At 38.7% G+C, this 18,358-nt stretch overlaps 1 protein-coding gene across 6 annotated transcripts in view; it reads right to left on the bottom strand.

The window, feature by feature from the left end:
- The window catches only part of mark2b (MAP/microtubule affinity-regulating kinase 2b), a 77,876-nt gene that overhangs the window by 35,437 nt on the left and 24,081 nt on the right, over positions 1 to 18,358 (bottom strand). For all 6 annotated transcript variants that reach the window (XM_052134754.1, XM_052134836.1, XM_052134915.1 and 3 more), the window contains exons 2-7: positions 10,095 to 10,268; positions 8,244 to 8,297; positions 6,245 to 6,293; positions 2,435 to 2,500; positions 2,159 to 2,229; positions 1,859 to 1,915 (exon numbers count right to left, since the gene is read on the bottom strand). In XM_052134754.1, the coding sequence (XP_051990714.1) occupies positions 1,859 to 1,915; positions 2,159 to 2,229; positions 2,435 to 2,500; positions 6,245 to 6,293; positions 8,244 to 8,297; positions 10,095 to 10,268 (471 nt within the window). The remainder of the gene's footprint in view (positions 1 to 1,858; positions 1,916 to 2,158; positions 2,230 to 2,434; positions 2,501 to 6,244; positions 6,294 to 8,243; positions 8,298 to 10,094; positions 10,269 to 18,358) is intronic.

The raw sequence follows: 18,358 nt of genomic DNA, 5'->3' as shown, positions 1-18,358 counted from the left end.
ATTGCATACTTATTTTCAATAAATATTGCAACAGTATTTATGATTGGAAAACGAAAAAAAATGAAGTCTATTATGGTCTATAGTCTATTATGATAGACTAGAGCAGTTAATGTAAGCTAAACATCTGCGTTTTAGAAGATATACAGACTGTTTTAAAACATAATAAACAATGCTTTAGTATAGTGCGTTTGCTCTTTGACTGACAAACTTGACTTTTTCTGTAGTGTTTTGCGAGTCAGCTCCTGACTAGGGCTGGAAATCGATTGTAGGGGACATTCTAAAACGCTTAACGTGAAAAACGCTTAACGTGGCTTACTGTACTAATATACTATAAAATATATATTATATTATTCCACACATATATATATATATATATATATATATATATATATATATATATATATATATAAATATTATATAATCATATAATCATATTTATTAATATGATGTGTACTGAGTTTGGTCTTTCAATATCACTGTATTAGTACAGTAAGCCACGTTAAGTGTTTTCTTATAACGGTTTTCTATGGGAAGAAAATGCTTAACGTGTAATTAAACGCGTTGAGTTCATATTTTGGACTCATCTTACTTTTTTATACATAGTATGGTTTATTAATATGATGTATACTGAGTTTGGTCTTTTAATATCACTATCTTAGTGCAGTAAGCCACGTTAAGCGTTTTTCACGTTAAGCGTTTTAGAATGTCCCGATTGGGGGAAACATACGCTCGGATTCAAAGTGTCAGAAGTGAATTCAGTCCATCAACGGCGCTCGCGCTCTTTTGAACTGGAAATAACCGTCAAATGATCTATCTCAAAATGACGCTGATCGTTAGAATCAGTTTATTTTTTACAATACATTACAATCACTCAAAAATAGATGATACCTGAATCACGAGCTGCACTTTCTTTGCGTGCCTGCTTAGCAGCCCCTGAAGGATGAGTTCGCTTCGGCGCCATCAGATAAATTTGCAGAAAAGTTGGATTTTATTCATCTACAATCTCTTCATTCATAATTTCAGAGGTTGGGAGTGACTCGCATGTAAACGGTGATATTAATTGGTTTAACTACAGGTGAATGACAATTGTTATATCCAATGGTAATACAAAAATACAATAGTATTTTGCTGCTCTTGATTGGTGGATAAGCATGCGTATAATTTGGAGGCCCCGCCTCCAAGGCCGAGGCCCTAACTGCCTAGTTCGCCTATAGGTAGCGCCGGCCCTGTGTGTAACAGAAGCCCCTAAGTGTATAGATATTTGGCTTCACCAATATTTTTTAATGATCCTCACATTTTTTCTAATTAATAATTTATCATTCTTTATTTTGGGTCGAGTTTACAGATAAATGACACCATTTGGTGGGCTCCAAAAGAATTACTCACAACAATGGCATTAGACCATTGTTCATTCATTCTCAAGTAAAAATGTCTAGCATTTACATGTGAAACTTTGTATGTACTGTCATAAATAGAAAAGCTCTTCTTATTGAGTTCTTGATTAAGTTGTGTCAAAAAGCAGACATAAAAATATGAAAAATGGCACACATCCAAAAGCAAATAAATGTTGGTGCAGGATCCAAAAATAACACACAAAAGTAATGTAAAAATGTACAGCAAATAAAAAGGAATAGCACAACTTAAGCTACCCTGAATAACTTTATTTAATGGTATATTAGGTTTGAGGAAAAGCTTAATTGCTCAAAATGTTACTTATTTATCAAAAAGCAGAAATAAAACAATAATAAAAAAACATCAGTTCTGAATATCGGTTATTGGACACTTTAACTTAAGATAATTGCTATTGGTCATAAAAAAAAAAAAATATTGGTTGATCTCTACATTAACACATTCTCACCTTGAGATCTCTGTGTACAATGCACTTCTGATGGCAATACTGCACTGCTGAGACAATCTATACAGATAAAGAGAGAAGGTATGGTTTTTATAAAGTGTATTAATATGTGATAGTGTCCTTCTGGTTGCTCATGGGACCTGACTTTTATCAGTAATTAAGCTGTAATACACACACATATTCACACCAGAGTTAGAGTGCACACACACACACACACACATACAAAAAGAGAGATATACAAATGTACTGTCATCCATACTGTACATGTGAGAGTATGACTCACACACTTGGACTCGCACTGACCTGTCTAAATTTGGCACGCGCTTCCTTTTCTTTCATCCTTCCATGAGCAACAAGGTAATCAAAAACCTCGCCTAGGAAATAAAAAAAAGAGCGGAACACAGCAATAGGGTAGAAAATGAAAAAGAGTAAGACAAAAGGCAAAAAAACAAACAAAAAAAGGAGGTAGTACAGGAAAAAGAAGAGACAGAATAAAGGAGAAAATAAGATAAGAGAATTAGATTATTCCAATGCAAATGTGCTGTGAATGCAAATGTTCTATTCCTTAAGCTCACTCACCTCCACTGGCGTATTCCATGATTAAATACAGAGTCTTCTCTGTTTCAATCACCTCAAATAACTTCACTGAAGAAGAGAGAAATCATCACAGATCATAACATATCCAACTCAAGACCTGTTTACACCTCGTCTGAAATGTTGCACTGCAATGATCAGTCTTTTCACTTAGAATATTTCCAGTAAATCAGCATGAAACAACGGCAAGCAACATTGCAAAAATTGCCAATGCCTCTTTTTTTTCTTCTTCACCTTTTTTTCTATTGTTTGGATTCCAAACAATTAATTTAGAAGTGCACATTTGAGGGCTGGGTATCGATACAGATTTCCAGATTTGATTTGATTCTGATTCACAAGCTCTCATTTTGATTCTGATTAGATTGCGATTAAATTCAGCATAATTTGGATATTTCAGTTATGATATAATTTTGCTTTCATATGAACATTGTTTCAAGTCATCACGTAATTATTCAAGACAAGTAAACAGTCTGTACCGAAGAACAAAAGATAAAATGAACATAACAGTGCTTTAAGTTTAAATAGCAGTTTCAAGCATTCTAGTAAAAGTTATCCAGCCAAAAGCAGTGAGTGGTTTTCAAATGTTCTTATTATAGTTTGATTAATATAAACCACACACACTAGACAGCAGCAAGTCTATTAGGCTGCATTTACACCTCAAATCCGATATTTTGATACAAATCTGCTTTTGTCCCGCTTTTCACTTTAGACTGTGTTTATATTAATACCTCACCAAGACAGATATTTTCACTTAATTTTAAAGGGGAAATGACATGCCTTTTTTATTATTTTAATATGTTACTTGAGGTTCACTTGTAATATAATAAAGTTTTTTTGCACTAAAGTCATATATTTGTAAAACATTTTTCACCCTCATTCTGACCCTCAGAAATGCTCAGTTTTGTTGCTGCTTCACCTTTAAAGCACCATTCACACCGCGGGCGGCATGTTGCTAGACTTTGCGAACTGTGTCACTGGTGGGCGTTCCTAATGCTGACGCCGCTCTAACATTATTGGTGGACTCCACAACTGGCCATAGTAGTGTTTGAAATGCTGATTACAGATGATACTGCTGATAAAAATAAGATCTCATTCAAATTTGACAAGGAATCAGTTCTTTTGTTTCTAAAATGCACATTCTGCAGGGGAGAGTGTTTTATATAACATGCAGCAGTGCTCAGTGTGTCATATCATTAAACAAGATGAAAGTTATATCAATATATGAATCAAACTCACTTAGAATGCCATCATTTTATTAGGCCATATCCATGGATTTGGTTACAGACAAATCGCTCACAGAAAATTTTCACTTGCCTAAACTCGAGTCGACTCCTGTATCTCACACTCACCCTGCCTGGAGACAGATGACGTGAGCTCTCATTGGTAGTCGCTCACTAATGTCGCTCGTCATTTGCATAAAGTTGACATTTTCTCAACTTGTCTTGTCCCTTCTCACAGCGATCTCTGTCGCCAACGGTCATGACAGCTCATGTCGCCGGAAGTAGCTATGCTCTCATGAAAATGAATGGGATGATGACGCTGGCAGTGTGAACGAGGCTTAAGACTAAACAGTATACACCCCCCACTGTTATGATTGGCTCTCTGCTATTGACTGACCTGCTCTCTCCTTGTCATCTCATTGCTCACCGCTATTGGGTGGGGCTATGGAAGTAATAAGGTTAAGGTTGATGTGTTGTAGTGGAGGTGGGGAAGCAGAGAACGAGTCGTTTTGGTAGCTTGGTTTCAACAAATGCTCTTTTTGCAGTGAGGAGGAAGTTGAGTTCTGAAACTTGCAGTATGTCTTAATAATACAATGACCTCTTATACGTAAAAAGATCAAGGACATTTGATTACTCACGTCATGAACCCTTTTAAAGGGTATTTTACTATTAAGACACGTATCCACATTAGGACATCTCTGCGAGCACTCTCAGAGCACATGAGAACAAAGCATGCACAGATAATCAACCTGTCAGTCACATGTAACGAAATTAGAAAATCAAAGTGATATTTAAGAGTCTTGTTTTTTGTGTAGTTTCTCGCAATACTTTCTTTTCCCACTGTCCTGTTAAAAAGATTAAGCAGTGGTTGTCTTGCAATCGACGTAATCAATTGCACAGAGTAAAAAAAAGATCAATCTTATGATTTTAAGAATCAGTATCAGGATCATTTAAAAGCACAAAATCTGTTTTTTTTTACCTAGCACTAGCAATTTTCACTTCAGACACTGTGTGAAAGTTTTTTTTGCACACATTTATATCAAAACAACAGATCTCTTTACCTATTTCAAATGGAGATCGAAATGTTGTACTGCAAAGAACAACCATTTTAAACTCTAAAATTATGATTTTAAAAGCTCAGATTAAAAAAAAAAAATCATTCAGGACTCCAAAGTTCAAGAAAAACTTGACAGAATCTTTTAATGATGTAGCAGCATGTAGCGCTTCAGGGTTTGCAATGCCTTTTTTTTTTTGCAATGCTAAGAAGATTATAAGTATTACGTTTATTGCTAAATATTCAATTTTTAAACAGCATTCAAATTAGTTTCTTGAGCTAGCGGAGTGACAAGATTTTTTTCTCATAAAAAGTCTCATAATTGCAACACCAAAACCCATAAAGCACCAAGGAGAGAAAAAAAAACCTATAGGAAGGATATTAAATATACATACCAAAAGTAAACAAACAACATTAAATAAAGAAAAAGGAACAGGTTTCAGGAGTTGGGTTTTAAATCTCAAAGCCATTCTATTCAACAACACAGGCCACTACTGTTTGACATTGTTGCATTGAATAAAATACATAATGCCTACTTTGTGTGTCATCATTGAAAGATCAAGGTGTGTTTCAGATCAATCAGTTGTGACTGTGTGATGTGATACCAGCATAACCGCACTCGGCCACTGAAAAGAGTGCAAAGCCTCTGAATCAGGACCGATTCCTTCTCTCCTCTCTCTTTCTTGTGCTGCATCCTCAAAGGGGGCAGGTCTCTCCTTTCATATTTCAGCTCTGCGCTTTGATATTTATGAGCACAAGCTGAGCGCTAATGAGGTAGTGTTTCCATCAAGACCACAGAGACCGCGCAGGGAAACTCAAACACACACTTAAACTTACAGTTCAATAAATCAGCAGTATCTTAGTAATGCACAAGTTGTTTGAGTGAGGGCATATCAGCACACATCAAACACTCATTTCCTCCGCATCTATGACATCAAAGCCTTAGGAACGCTTATATCAATAATTTCAGCAGACCGTTCTTATCTCGGATTGGACAATACCGATGATTCACGTCAGATGCTGAGCAGGGTTAAAATAGTTTTTAATTGTTTTTTAAAACTATATTAAGTTTTTTTTTATTACAATTTTTTATTTGTCATTTCAATTTATTTTTGTTTAATTAGTTTCCAGTCTTTGACTGGTCGTCCCCCAGAGTTTTCTAGTTTCAGTTTAGCTCATTTTTATTTTAGTTGTTTTCATTTTTTTGGCTGCCAAAGCTAAAGCATTTCTGGATATTATTAAACCATGTTTACCATCATTTCAGGGCAGACTTGTGTCAGTGCTATCTAGTGACAATTGAATGTTTTATAATGGCGGACTTTAAAGGTTTAATTTTTTTATAATATACTGTGTTTTAAAAACCAAAACGTTAATTAATTTGAGGTAATGTTTCTTGAGTGAAAATGTTTTCATTCAGTTTTCGTTTTCAATAACAAAAATAACATGGATGCTAAATTACAATACTGAAATAATTCTACAAATTGTAATAAACTTGTTCTGGTGATCCTTTGGGTTACTCACCAATGTTTGGGTGATTCAGAAGCTTCATGATTCTCACTTCTCGTAAAAGCTGAGAAAACAAGGGGAGCAAAAGAGGTTTGAGAAGATCACTAGCCATAACCAGGGAGAGCTAACCTGGGCATCTCCATAGATTAAATGTATAGTTCACCCAAAAATGAAAAGCCATGAATGAGCTTCTTAGAAAGTTCATGAACATGCAATATACAGGTACATCATGATTTTCACTGAAAAATGTTTAAATTCCAGGTTGCTTCTCAACAAAACCGATGATATGCCTTCAGAGGACTTGGAACAGGACACAATAAGTCACATGGACTACTTTTTTGATACTTTCGCATCCTTTTTCAAGCTTTAAAGTAAATCACCATAAATGTTTCCAATTGTATTGAAGACAAACACAATATGCATTAAAGCCAGACTGAAAATATTAATTAACCCCTTCACACATCAATCAAACCGGTGTGATTACACTAAGCTGGGTTCTGAGGTGTACAATCAAACCGGTGTGATCTGCATTTATGCAGCTGTTTACCAGTAGACAGGGACTAAAGTGGTTGTAATAAGAAATTAGCTGCTCAAATGGTCTTTTCAACATCACAATATCTTCATTTTTATGTTACAGACATTGAAATAATCACAATACATAATAAAATCAGCATAAAGCCATTACCATCACAGCTGACTGTTTTGATGCAGTGCTATGGCAATGTTTTGTGACGTCAAACAAAGAATGTATAAACTAGTTAGTCCACTTCTGCCTTCTCCAATGGACCCTTTTCACATTTCCTGGGTTTTTTTGGAATGCAGAAGAAAAAGATTGCAAATTCTGCAGTTTTGAATAGGAGTGAATGGGAGACCACGGCAAATATATTTTTTGCTTACACATTAGCTCCAACATCAAAAGAAAAACAGCACTATTATATTTCCACAACTTTTCAAATGAAGTATAAAATAGAGAGTGATGGATTACAACTATAAGAGAGAAGATGGCAAAGTTTCTGTCACTCTCTCAGCAGCTGAATTAGAAGCCTCATCGCAGCTGTGGTAACTCGATTTTTAAAACTAATTCCAGGGTCACATAATACAAATGACAATGTTATAAATCTGCACTAAACAATTAAAACATTTGCAAATATAAAAAAAGTTTGTAAGATTTACACTGCTACATCAGGTGGAAATGCACGATCACAGTCTGTGAGCAGGGGCTATTCCATCCGTCATACATTGTCATCACTTCCAGGGATGGGAAAGTGGAAGGGCTAGGTTTTTAGAATGTTCTATGCTTCTATGCTATGACGAACTAAGAATCCCACGATGCCTTGGAATGTAAACAATTTGGCAACAAGCATAATCGGCAATCACGTTAGCAAATGTAACTTATACATCATAAATTCATAATCAATCATAATTAATACCCAAAAAACATATTTTATGTTTGAAACAACACAATGAGTAAATGACAGAATATTCATTTTTAGGTGAACAATTCCTTTAATCTATGCTACAGTTCAGTCCCATTTCAATTGAGATGCATAATGATGCTGCATTGACTAATAATAACTGATGTGATGAAAAAATGGAAAATCTTTGATTAATTTGTACTTGCATAATACTTCTATAAAACATGTAGAAATTGTACCTTAACAAATACTTATATAATGCAACAACCAGGGATTATATATTTACATTTTACCAGACATTCTGTACATTAAATACATTTTCACCAACAGCAGCAACACATTAATGCCATTTCTTTAATGCCTCCAGGATTATCCAGTAGTTATAGCACAAAGTTCTGCTGACTGTTAACTGTTTAATGTTACATGACAAGTGCAAGTCTGCATGCGAGAGAGAATAAATGTGTGTGGGGGGTAAAGCAGGACCCATTCATCCCACGTGAGAGGAAATCCTTCAGCCTCTCTTCCTGTAATTACTCCATCTATGCCCTCTCTTGAGACAGAGATATATAGATAAAGAAAGGAGTTTAATGCAGACTCACTTTTTGAAGACTAGAAGAGTTGAGTTGTGTCTTGTCTATGATTTTCACTGCTACCTGTGACCAAAGAAACAAAACTATTGAAACACATATAAATGCTTCTCACAGACACATGACTGCATCATAAAATATTCAAATTTTAAAAGCATTTCTTGCTGTTAAGAACAAAAACATCAATGTGTCAAAAAATAAAGAAATAAAATGAAAACTCCTGGGCAAGACTAGAAAAAAAACTATGAATGCAAACTGTGTTGGTGTCCTGTGATTTTTGGATACATCATCTACATTTTTCCAACATCCCGTTATGCTACATCCCGTGATGCAAAATGTGGGTGTTACTTCTATTGTCAAGTACACACAGTTGTTGTTGTGGTGTTTGTCCATTTATTCTTTCATTGCAGTGTTGGGATTTTGAGGACAGCGTGTATGATTTAATGATGACATACATCAATCACTATACCAGTGTGTTACTGAATAATATACTGCAAAAAGTCTTAAAATAAAAATAAAGTGCAAACAAAATCGGCTCGCTGTTTCTTCCAGATGCAGTTGAGACTTAATCGAAGCACAAACGCAACATTTCATGCAAAATTATCTGTGGTTTTAGTGGAGTGTGTTAGTTCGGCTTCAGATGTGTGTGCTTGCCATCTTGTCACCCTGCATGTTGAAATCAGACAGACACACTGAGGAAGAGCCAAAAAGTTCTCATCTTTGGTTATGTAATCTCTTTTTCAGGTTTTCCGATCAGATGGTTATTTCCTTTTAAATCCGTACATAAGTTTAAACATCTGTTCATGTTTAAACTTATGATAGGTGAGGTGGTGCTTAGCTGCCATCATTGATTCATCAGGACCGCGTTTTAAATCTCAAATGCAATGTGGTTTTTCACTACCTCTGTATGTCTTTTGTGATCCAATCACAAAGCATTTTGCACCACGTTTATATCTACATTTAGCACTGAATATTTGCAATTGGATTGCCGAAACGAGTCTTATTAGCAGCTGTAAACAGGGTCTAAAACGATTTTCGGCTCACATTCATTTCAACATTAAGACCTCCAGGAAAAAGGTGGATAGTCTGGGCTAGTCAAATCCCGATGTTTCAGGACAAGGCACAATACAAACGTCATATACCAATGAGGAACATCACCAACAATGCCTAGTGATACAACCATGAGTAAAGAGTAAAGACCAGATGTGTGTTTAGCCTTGTCACCACTGCCATATAAATACATAGCGCACCTCTTCTTGCGGAGTCAGCTGCAATTCTCCATGTGTGCACGCACTGGCGTCCTTGCTTGTTCAAGAGCAGAGCAGGGAGGGTACCGGCTGAATTAGATGCGTGCAGACCTGCACGCCCGGCCAACTGGTGCGAATTAGATTCAACGCTGGGGAATTGGGACCAAACGCCACGGCTGATGGGCATGGATGCTGGGCCGCTTTTCCCTCACACTTGTTGAGATGCCTGGGAAGACAGGCCGCCCCACATGCCACAGACCACGGAAGGGAGCACATGCAGCCATCTGATCCAGGACAGGCTGCCACACATGCCACAGACCACGGAAGGGAGCACATGCGGCCATCTGATCCAGGACGCCCACGTCCTGGCCCATTCGTCTGGGCACAACCCCTTCCTTCACAAAGCCTCAATCAACGCGAGGACACCAGATTCCCCTTTATTTTGAACATTAATTCCCATGGACTCTTTATTCCCCTTTTTATTAACTTTTTAGGTTTATTATTTTCAATAAATACCTCTTCGAGGCTTGACGCCACACCCACTGTGTCTGTCTCTAGCTCACCCCACCACATGTGGCTAGACAGGGCAAATGAGAGACACAAGGAGTCTAGTTACCTCTTTTCCAGTGAGGACATGTCGGGCCAGTTTAACCTTGGCAAAGTTGCCTTTGCCAATAGTCTTTAGCAGTCGGTAGTTCCCTATTTGAGGCTGCTCTTCCGCCGTTGACGCAACCAAACTCCGGACACGTGAAACACTGCTACGCCCTCCTCCTTTGGCATCAGAGTGGGTCTGAAAGAGAGAGGATATAGGAATTAGAAGGCTTGTAATAGCAAAAGAGTTTGACGCTTAAGTTAGGGTAAGATTTATCACTGATTCTTGAGATAAGGGACAAAACATCCCTTACATACAGAAATCTTTGTTAAAAATCAAGACATTCATAATAATAAAAATACTGGAAAAGTACAATTTAAAGGAAATGTGTATACTCAGGTCATTTCTTACTTATATTTTTAAATAATTTAATTATTTAAATAAAATCCATGCTCTATTTTATGCTTCTACTTAGAAGCGCATGTAACTTTACCTGGCCTAATCAAGAGGCTACAATGTTAAACTGACAAACAGTGTTTAAAAATTCAACATTCATCAATTCATGAATATCAAATGAAAAGTATGTATCTGTAAGATATCAAACAATACACAAAGTAAACTTTAAATTATATTTTCCATCAAATACTGCCTATAAAATTAGACATTTATTCTATATTATTGAAAAATCTGACGATCATATAATTGAATCGTCAGTTATATCTCTGAGCACCCCTTTCCCACGTCCTGCTCATGTTAGATGCAACAGTAGGACACATGGTCTGGTCAGTTTTATATTTTTTCATATTTTAAACTAAGAATGTTTAAGTCTCTGTGGTCACAGCTCCAACATGTCAACACTATCATTCCCATTATCATTTTTGTTAGAACTGTGGGATACATTTTGACATTTTAGTTTAGATTATAAAGGCAGCTTCAAATGAGTAAATAAAACGAAGAGAAAAAAAAAAAATGGCTCCAGTGTACAACACATGGTTAAGATGGAAAAATATTCAATTTTGTAATTACAGAATAGTGTGAAAACAGAAGAAAAAAACAAGTATAGAATGTATTTTATCACTTAACTGAAATCAGATCAAATACAGTACACGGTGAATATATCTACTCTTACTTTTACTTTGAAGTTTCTCTCACGGACTAGTGTGGGTCAATCAAGCAGAAAACAGTTTACATGGCCGGATTGTCATGGACTTACTGTCATGTAACATTTGTAAAGACAGAGGAACTGAGTTTTGATCCATGTTGACCAAACACACGCTTTAGTTCAGAGGAAGATTTTATGAGCGCTCGACAGGAAGAAATTTAGTTAGTTTTGTGCAATAAAACAATTGTCACTCTCTCCACAAACTACATTTCCCAGAGGCACCTCCCTGGACTTCACCCAACTACACCCATGACTAGTCAATATGGAAAATATGTAGTTTTGCACATCTCTACCTCATCTTCAACAAAATTAGTTCATGTATAAAATTAATTAACTGATAACTGTACCATCTTTAAGGAAGAACGAGAAGAGGGACACTGGGATAGGCTATCAATGTGTTATATTGTATAAATGTTGCATAAATCTGTTATGTATCAGAGTAAAAAAATTAAGAAATAAAAAAATGCCACTGAAAGTGACAAAAATGCCCTCATCATTTAAAACACTCATGCAAAATATGTCCTCGTAATTTCTTTGCAACATCTGATAAAGATCTTAATATTCTATTCTAGGGCTAGTTACGCATTTGATCTCTTTTTAATGTTGTTGAACTAATTACATTGAAGTATTTAACCTAATAGGATGACATACATATATATTTTTTTATAGTTAGAAAAAAAAATTGCCCTCATAAAAGGTGGAAGATGCCCCTGAGAATCAAATGCAGGAGGCAAATGTTGCCCCTTAATTGTTAAGTTCATTTCTAACACTTATGTATAGTATAATGCTTACAGTTTAGACCTCATACAATTTTTAGCTTAGATGAATGGCTGAGAAAAACAGAGTAAAACTCACTGAGCATCATATTTTGGACCTCAGAAAAAATACTGTGCAAAGAATCACATGCCTAATTTTTTATTTATGACTTCCTTAAGCACTGGCAAACTCTCTCAATGTTCCTTTATTCTCAAACTGTAACCAAGCCCCCACCTTACAAACATATGATGCTATAATGATGATTTATTATTGAATTATTTGTTAAGTATTATTTTCACCATTTGAACAGTGTAAATAGGATATGGATTTAAGGGTAGAATAGGGGAAAACAGTATGGGCAAATGGCCCGAGCCAGACTCAAAACCTGGGGGAGCGCCACAACAAGCTTCAACCCGACAGTTCTGAGCCTTAAAGGGATAGTTCACCTAAAAATTATAATTCTGTCCCATTTACTCACCCATATGTTGTTCCAAACCCATATGACTTTAAATCTTCTGCAAAACCTAAAATTAGGTATTCTGGAGAATGCCCTGGTCATTTTTTCCACTACACCATTGCCCACACTCTCATGTTGTTTCAAACCCTTATGATTTTTTTGTTCTTCTGCAGAACACAAAAGGAGCTGTTAGAATGTTTTGGAACACTTTTATGATTATTTTCTAGTGCTTTGTTGGCATTTCTTGAGCACAACAGCCTCAGGCGCTTTTTTCTTTAATTGTACTTAAAAAAGAAAAAGAAAAAAAAAGAGCAGCATCAGCATTCCTCAGAAGGTCTCCACGTGTTCCACGGAAGAAAGTCATAAAGTGATACAGAGGATGAGTAAATGACTACAGAATTTTCATTATTGGGTGAACTAACCTTTTAACAGCAATGACCCAGAGGACAAACATGAAGGGATAGAAGGAGAGAAGAGGACACATAACCATAACAACCCTAGGGTTCTAGTGAATGAAAACTCATAATCTCAAATTACCTCTCTGTTGTCCGCGATCTGCTCTGAATCACCTGACAGTTCTATAATCCCAACAAAATACCACAAATCTCCACTCCAAATAAAGATTAAACCCCAATTTTCCACTTTACCCGATTACACAGGAGAAACATACAGTTTAGACTGGATCAGATTAGAGTGGATTAGATTAATCTAGATTAAGACAGATCTATCTGTCCAACAGCACACACACACCAAACATTATGTGCTCAGATATGCAGTGTGCTCCTCTTTTATCCTCTCAATCCTGTTCCTGTAGTTCAACTGGTAGAGCATGGTGCTAGCAATGCCATGGACATGGGTTCAAGACCCAGGGAAAATACATACGTATTAGGCCTGAAACAATTAGTCGAAATTTTCCATTGTCGAATAGTCATTTGATGTCATTTAACATAACATGAGATCATATAAAACTCTAATGATGGTGCGCAAGAGGAAGTAAACATGTCCAGATGCACTCTAAACTTTTCAAACAGCTTCAGGTGATGTAGATCGTAAAGTACGAGGGAATTATAATGCAAAAATACAATATAAGTAAATACAGAAGCACTGTCATCGTGAAATAAAACTCTGCTTAAGCAAAACTTACATGTCAGAGCATCTAAAAAGCAAACAATCTGGCGTTATATCTTTAATGCATCCTTTATCAAAGTTCAAATAATAAGGAAGTGGGTCGTACACAAACTCCGAAACTGGCATTTCTCTGTTCGGTCAGCGCCTCTTCAATGAGTCACGTGAAGGGAGAGAGATTGAAATTGTACCCGCCTGATGGTCCCTCGAGGGCACATGCTTGCTGCAGCTTGATTATAACGTGATGGCTCACGACTTATTGAATCATAATATATTGTGTCTCAGTGTGTATCTTATTGTGAAGAAAATCGGCGATACGCAGCTCTATTAAGAAAGAGTTTGTTTTTGTGAGTTAAAGATGATGTGAACATAAAAGGTGAGAGAGTGTAAGTCTTAGCCTATTATACACTGCAACAAAATAATTTTCTGATTAGTCTTTTTGGCTTGTTTTCCAAAAATAATATCTAAAACTCCTTCAACACAACGTACATTTACTTTAGGAGCTATACTGCAGAAGAAAAAATGGTTATTGGAGAATGTTGAAAATAATATTTAATATTTTAAAATATATAAAAATAGCCTTTTAAAACAAGATACATTTACCCAAGAAGCAATATAAGATATTTAGACTTGCTTTTAGAGAATAGATCTTGAATATGAGTGTATGATGATTTTGTCCTCTTTATTGTTAGTAAGCACGTTTAATACAACCTTTTAAGTCAAGGTACAAGCTAAATAATCAGTTAAGAGCTAATGATTAATCATTGCAATAATCGACCGTATAGTAGAATAATCATTCTAATAATCGTTAGATTAGTCGATAATCAAAATAATCGTTAGTTGCAGCCCTAATACAGATAAAACGTCTCAGTTAAGTATGTAACCTTGATTCACTGAGATGAAAGGAATGAGGCATTGCATCCCTAAGCTGACGCTATGGGGAGTGTCCTTCTACACGACCTAGTTCAGTGGTTCTCAACCTTTTTTGAACAAACGACCCCTGACCTCTTCATGATCCTCTTAATGCCCCCTAAAAAAAAAAAAAAAAAAAAAACACACTTCAGAAATACTGATACCTGAAGCCTGAGTTTTTGGTAAAAAAAAAAAAAAAACTGAAACAGAAGTTTCTTATTGTATTTAAACTACATGTAAAAGCCTCAAGTTGAGTAATAGTGTGTTTGGAAAAAAATGCAAAAACACATGGATTGTTTGAAAGGTATTGCAAATGTATTTAGAAATTCAAACAAATTCAGGCTCACACACAAATTTTTTTAAGATGAACCAATCACGTGAACAATAACGTAACTAACCTAAATGGCCAATGAAAAAGCAGCGGTCGTTCACGCACTCAATTAAGCAATATATACTAGGCTTCAAATTTGAATAGCCTACAAACGGTCATTTGATTTCAAACGACGAACAAAGACGACAACAGCTCGGCCACCTGAACTGAACCGAAGAAAAAACGACGTCAAAAACAGCCACTTTTTTTTAATTAATTACGGTCATTAGTGTGAGCCCTGAGCACTAATTATGCGCTTAATTATGTATTCCGCGTTATGTACAGAAAAAGCCGGTGAAAGCGCACCTCTATTTTGCGCTGAAAATTCTCCGCCTCTTGAAAGCATGTGTAACTTAGGAAGCGGCTCTCCTGGCATATCCTCCTGGTGAAGTGGCAGCAGTAATCCGAGCAAGACGAAGACATAGGCTAAGGAGAAGAGCTGAAAAGATTTTTGCGCAGGCCGCCTGTTGAGTACCTCTGAGTAATGCCCCCATTTGTGCCTGAGCGCCCCCCTCTCTGCTGCCTCGTTCACACCGCCCCCCAACACTGTCCAAACGCCCCCTAGGGGGCGGTACCGCCCCCGTTGAGAAACGCTGACCTAGTTGAATTCCTTCTACAATAACCCCAGGATTGGCTATTGTGTTTAAGCCCCACCCTTTTAGGTGCAAGGTTGTCTGGTATAAAAGCTGGCAAGCAAACACCATTCCTCAGGATTTTCTGACTGAGGGACAGAGCACATCAATCCCACCTCAAAAAACCCTGACTTCCCTTCATCTCAGGGAACTGAGGTTACATACGTAACTGAGACGATTCAGTACACTTGACATTGCGTCACATCAGATTCCTGTCACGCCGCACTACACAACATAACCTTCCCAGAGAGGAAACGACGCTGTAATCCCTAGGGACGGCGACCGACATGAGTATGCCGCATGTGAATGACCCTCATGGTGAGCCAAGAGGGAAACACTCAGAATATATACACTGGTGGCCAAAAGTTTGGAATAATGTACAGATTTAGCTGTTTCAGAAGTAAATTGGTACTTTAATTCACAGTGACATTCAACTGATCACAAAGTATAGCCATGACATTACTGATGTAAAAAAACAGCACATCATTATTTGAAAGTTTTGATCAAATCTAGACAGGCCTCATTTCCAGCAGCCATCACTCCAACACCTTATCCTTGAGTAATCATGGTAAATTGCTAATTTGGTCCTATAGAAAATACATGCCATTATATTATACACAACTGGTTCTCACAAGGAAAGAAAGAGATGGGGAAAGGTCAGATGTACAACTAAAGAAGAGGATAAGTAGAAGGGGAGAAAATCCAAGATGGCGGCGCGGTAGCACGCAGCGGCCACTCCGGATCCACAATGGTGCTATTTTTGTTAAAAAAGCCCGACTTTTGCAACACATGGACATCGGAGCAACCAGTGTTCGTGTCTACCATCGCCAGACACTACTCAAATATAAGACTCATGCAAAAACCAAGCTGCATGATGACCTGCAGGAGGCGCTACGCGTGCTCGGCTTGCTGCGGAGACCAGGCCTCCAGCCCTCGGCGTCGCCTGATGCCGGTGGCCGGGAGAGGACGTCGTAAGCGGTGTGCGAGCGAAGCGGAAAGAGGGCGGGGTCCATGCTAGGCTAAAAACAAACCCTAGCCGGCCGGCTCTCCCGTCTATCCTGCTCTCAAATGTTTGCTCCTGGACAATAAACTGGACTATATCCGACTCCAGCAGGCTACGCAGCGTGAGTTTAGAGACTGCTGCGTCTTTGTTTTCACGGAGACGTGGCTCAGCGACAGAGTTCCGGATGCCGCCATTCAGCTAGACGGGCTCGCCTCGTTTCGTGCCGACAGAAATACAGCTCTCTGCTGTAAGACTCGCGGTGGTGGCTTGTGTGTTTACATCAACACGGAATGGTGCAAGAACTCTATGCTAGTCTCTAGTTACTGTTCATCGCTGTTGGAGCTTGTGACTGTTAGATGCAGACCTTTTATCTACCACGGAATTCACCACTGTTTGCATAACCGAGTTTACATTCCCCAGCGCTAACGCTAAGGAAGCGCTCTGTGAACTGTATGGGGCTATGAGCTGAACTGCAGAACGCTCACCCCGACGGACTGTTTATTGTCGCCGGAGATTTCAACCATGCAAATCTCAAGACAGTGCTCCCTAAATTCCATCAGTATGTGGACTTTGCAACGAGAGGGCGAACGCGCTTGATCTTGTTTACACAAACATCCCAGGCGCGTGCCGGGCGGAGCCCCGCCCCCACCTCGGCTACTCAGACCACATCTCTGTTATGTTAATTCCAGCATACAGACCGCTAGTCAGACGCACAAAACCGCTTCAGAAGCAGGTGAAAACCTGGCCAGCAGGAGCCATCTCTGCTCTTCAGGACTGTTTTGAGTGTACTGACTGGCACATGTTCAGGGAGGCTGCAACATATGGCGATTCTACCAACTTGGAGGAATACACAGCATCAGTGACCAGCTACATCAGCAAGTGCATTGATGATGTCACTTTCTCCAAGACCATCACCACACGCTCCAACCAGAAGCCGTGGATGACTGCGGAGGTGCGCACGCTGCTGAGGTCCCGAGACTCCGCCTTCAGAGCAGGCGATAAGGCAGCCCTAAGAACAGCTAGGGCCAAACTGTCACGGGCAATCAGAGAGGCAAAGCGCGCACACGCCCAGAGAATCCACAGTCACTTCCAGGACAGCGGTGACACGCGGCGCATGTGGCAGGGCATCCAGGCCATCACCAACTACAGGACAACATCAGTTGCCTGTGACAAAGATGCCTCCCTTCCAGATGCGCTGAACGACTTCTACGCTCGGTTTGAAGTGCAGAACGACGTGATGGCGAGGAAGTCCACCCCTCCTCCCAACGACCAGGTGCTCTGTCTTACCACGGCAGATGTGAGGAAAACTCTACGTAGAGTCAACCCACGGAAGGCTGCTGGACCAGACAACATTCCTGGCAGAGTGCTCAGAGGATGTGCAGACCAGCTAGCAGATGTTCTTACCGACATCTTCAACATCTCTCTGAGCAGCGCCGTTGTTCCAACGTGCTTCAAGGCCACCACCATCATCCCCATGCCAAAGAAGTCTTCAGTGTCCTGCCTCAACGACTACCGTCCCGTCGCGACTTACACCCATCATCATGAAGTGCTTCGAGAGGCTCGTCATGAGGCAGATTAAGACCCAGCTGCCCCCTCACTAGACCCACTGCAGTTTGCGTGATCGTTCAAACCGTTCAACGGACGATGCCATCACCACAACCCTCCATCTGGCCCTCACCCACCTAGACAATAAGGACTCATACGTTCGAATGCTGTTCATAGATTTCAGCTCAGCATTCAACACAATCATTCCCCAGCACCTGATTGGAAAGCTGAACCTGCTGGGCCTGGACACCTCCCTCTGCAACTGGATCCTGGACTTCCTGACTGGGAGACCTCAGTCAGTCCGGATCGGGAACAGCATCTCCACC

This window comes from Xyrauchen texanus, chromosome 1 (genome assembly GCF_025860055.1).
Source record: "Xyrauchen texanus isolate HMW12.3.18 chromosome 1, RBS_HiC_50CHRs, whole genome shotgun sequence".
NCBI classification, from domain to species: domain Eukaryota; kingdom Metazoa; phylum Chordata; class Actinopteri; order Cypriniformes; family Catostomidae; genus Xyrauchen; species Xyrauchen texanus.
This window is presented reverse-complemented; position numbering and strand designations above follow the sequence as displayed.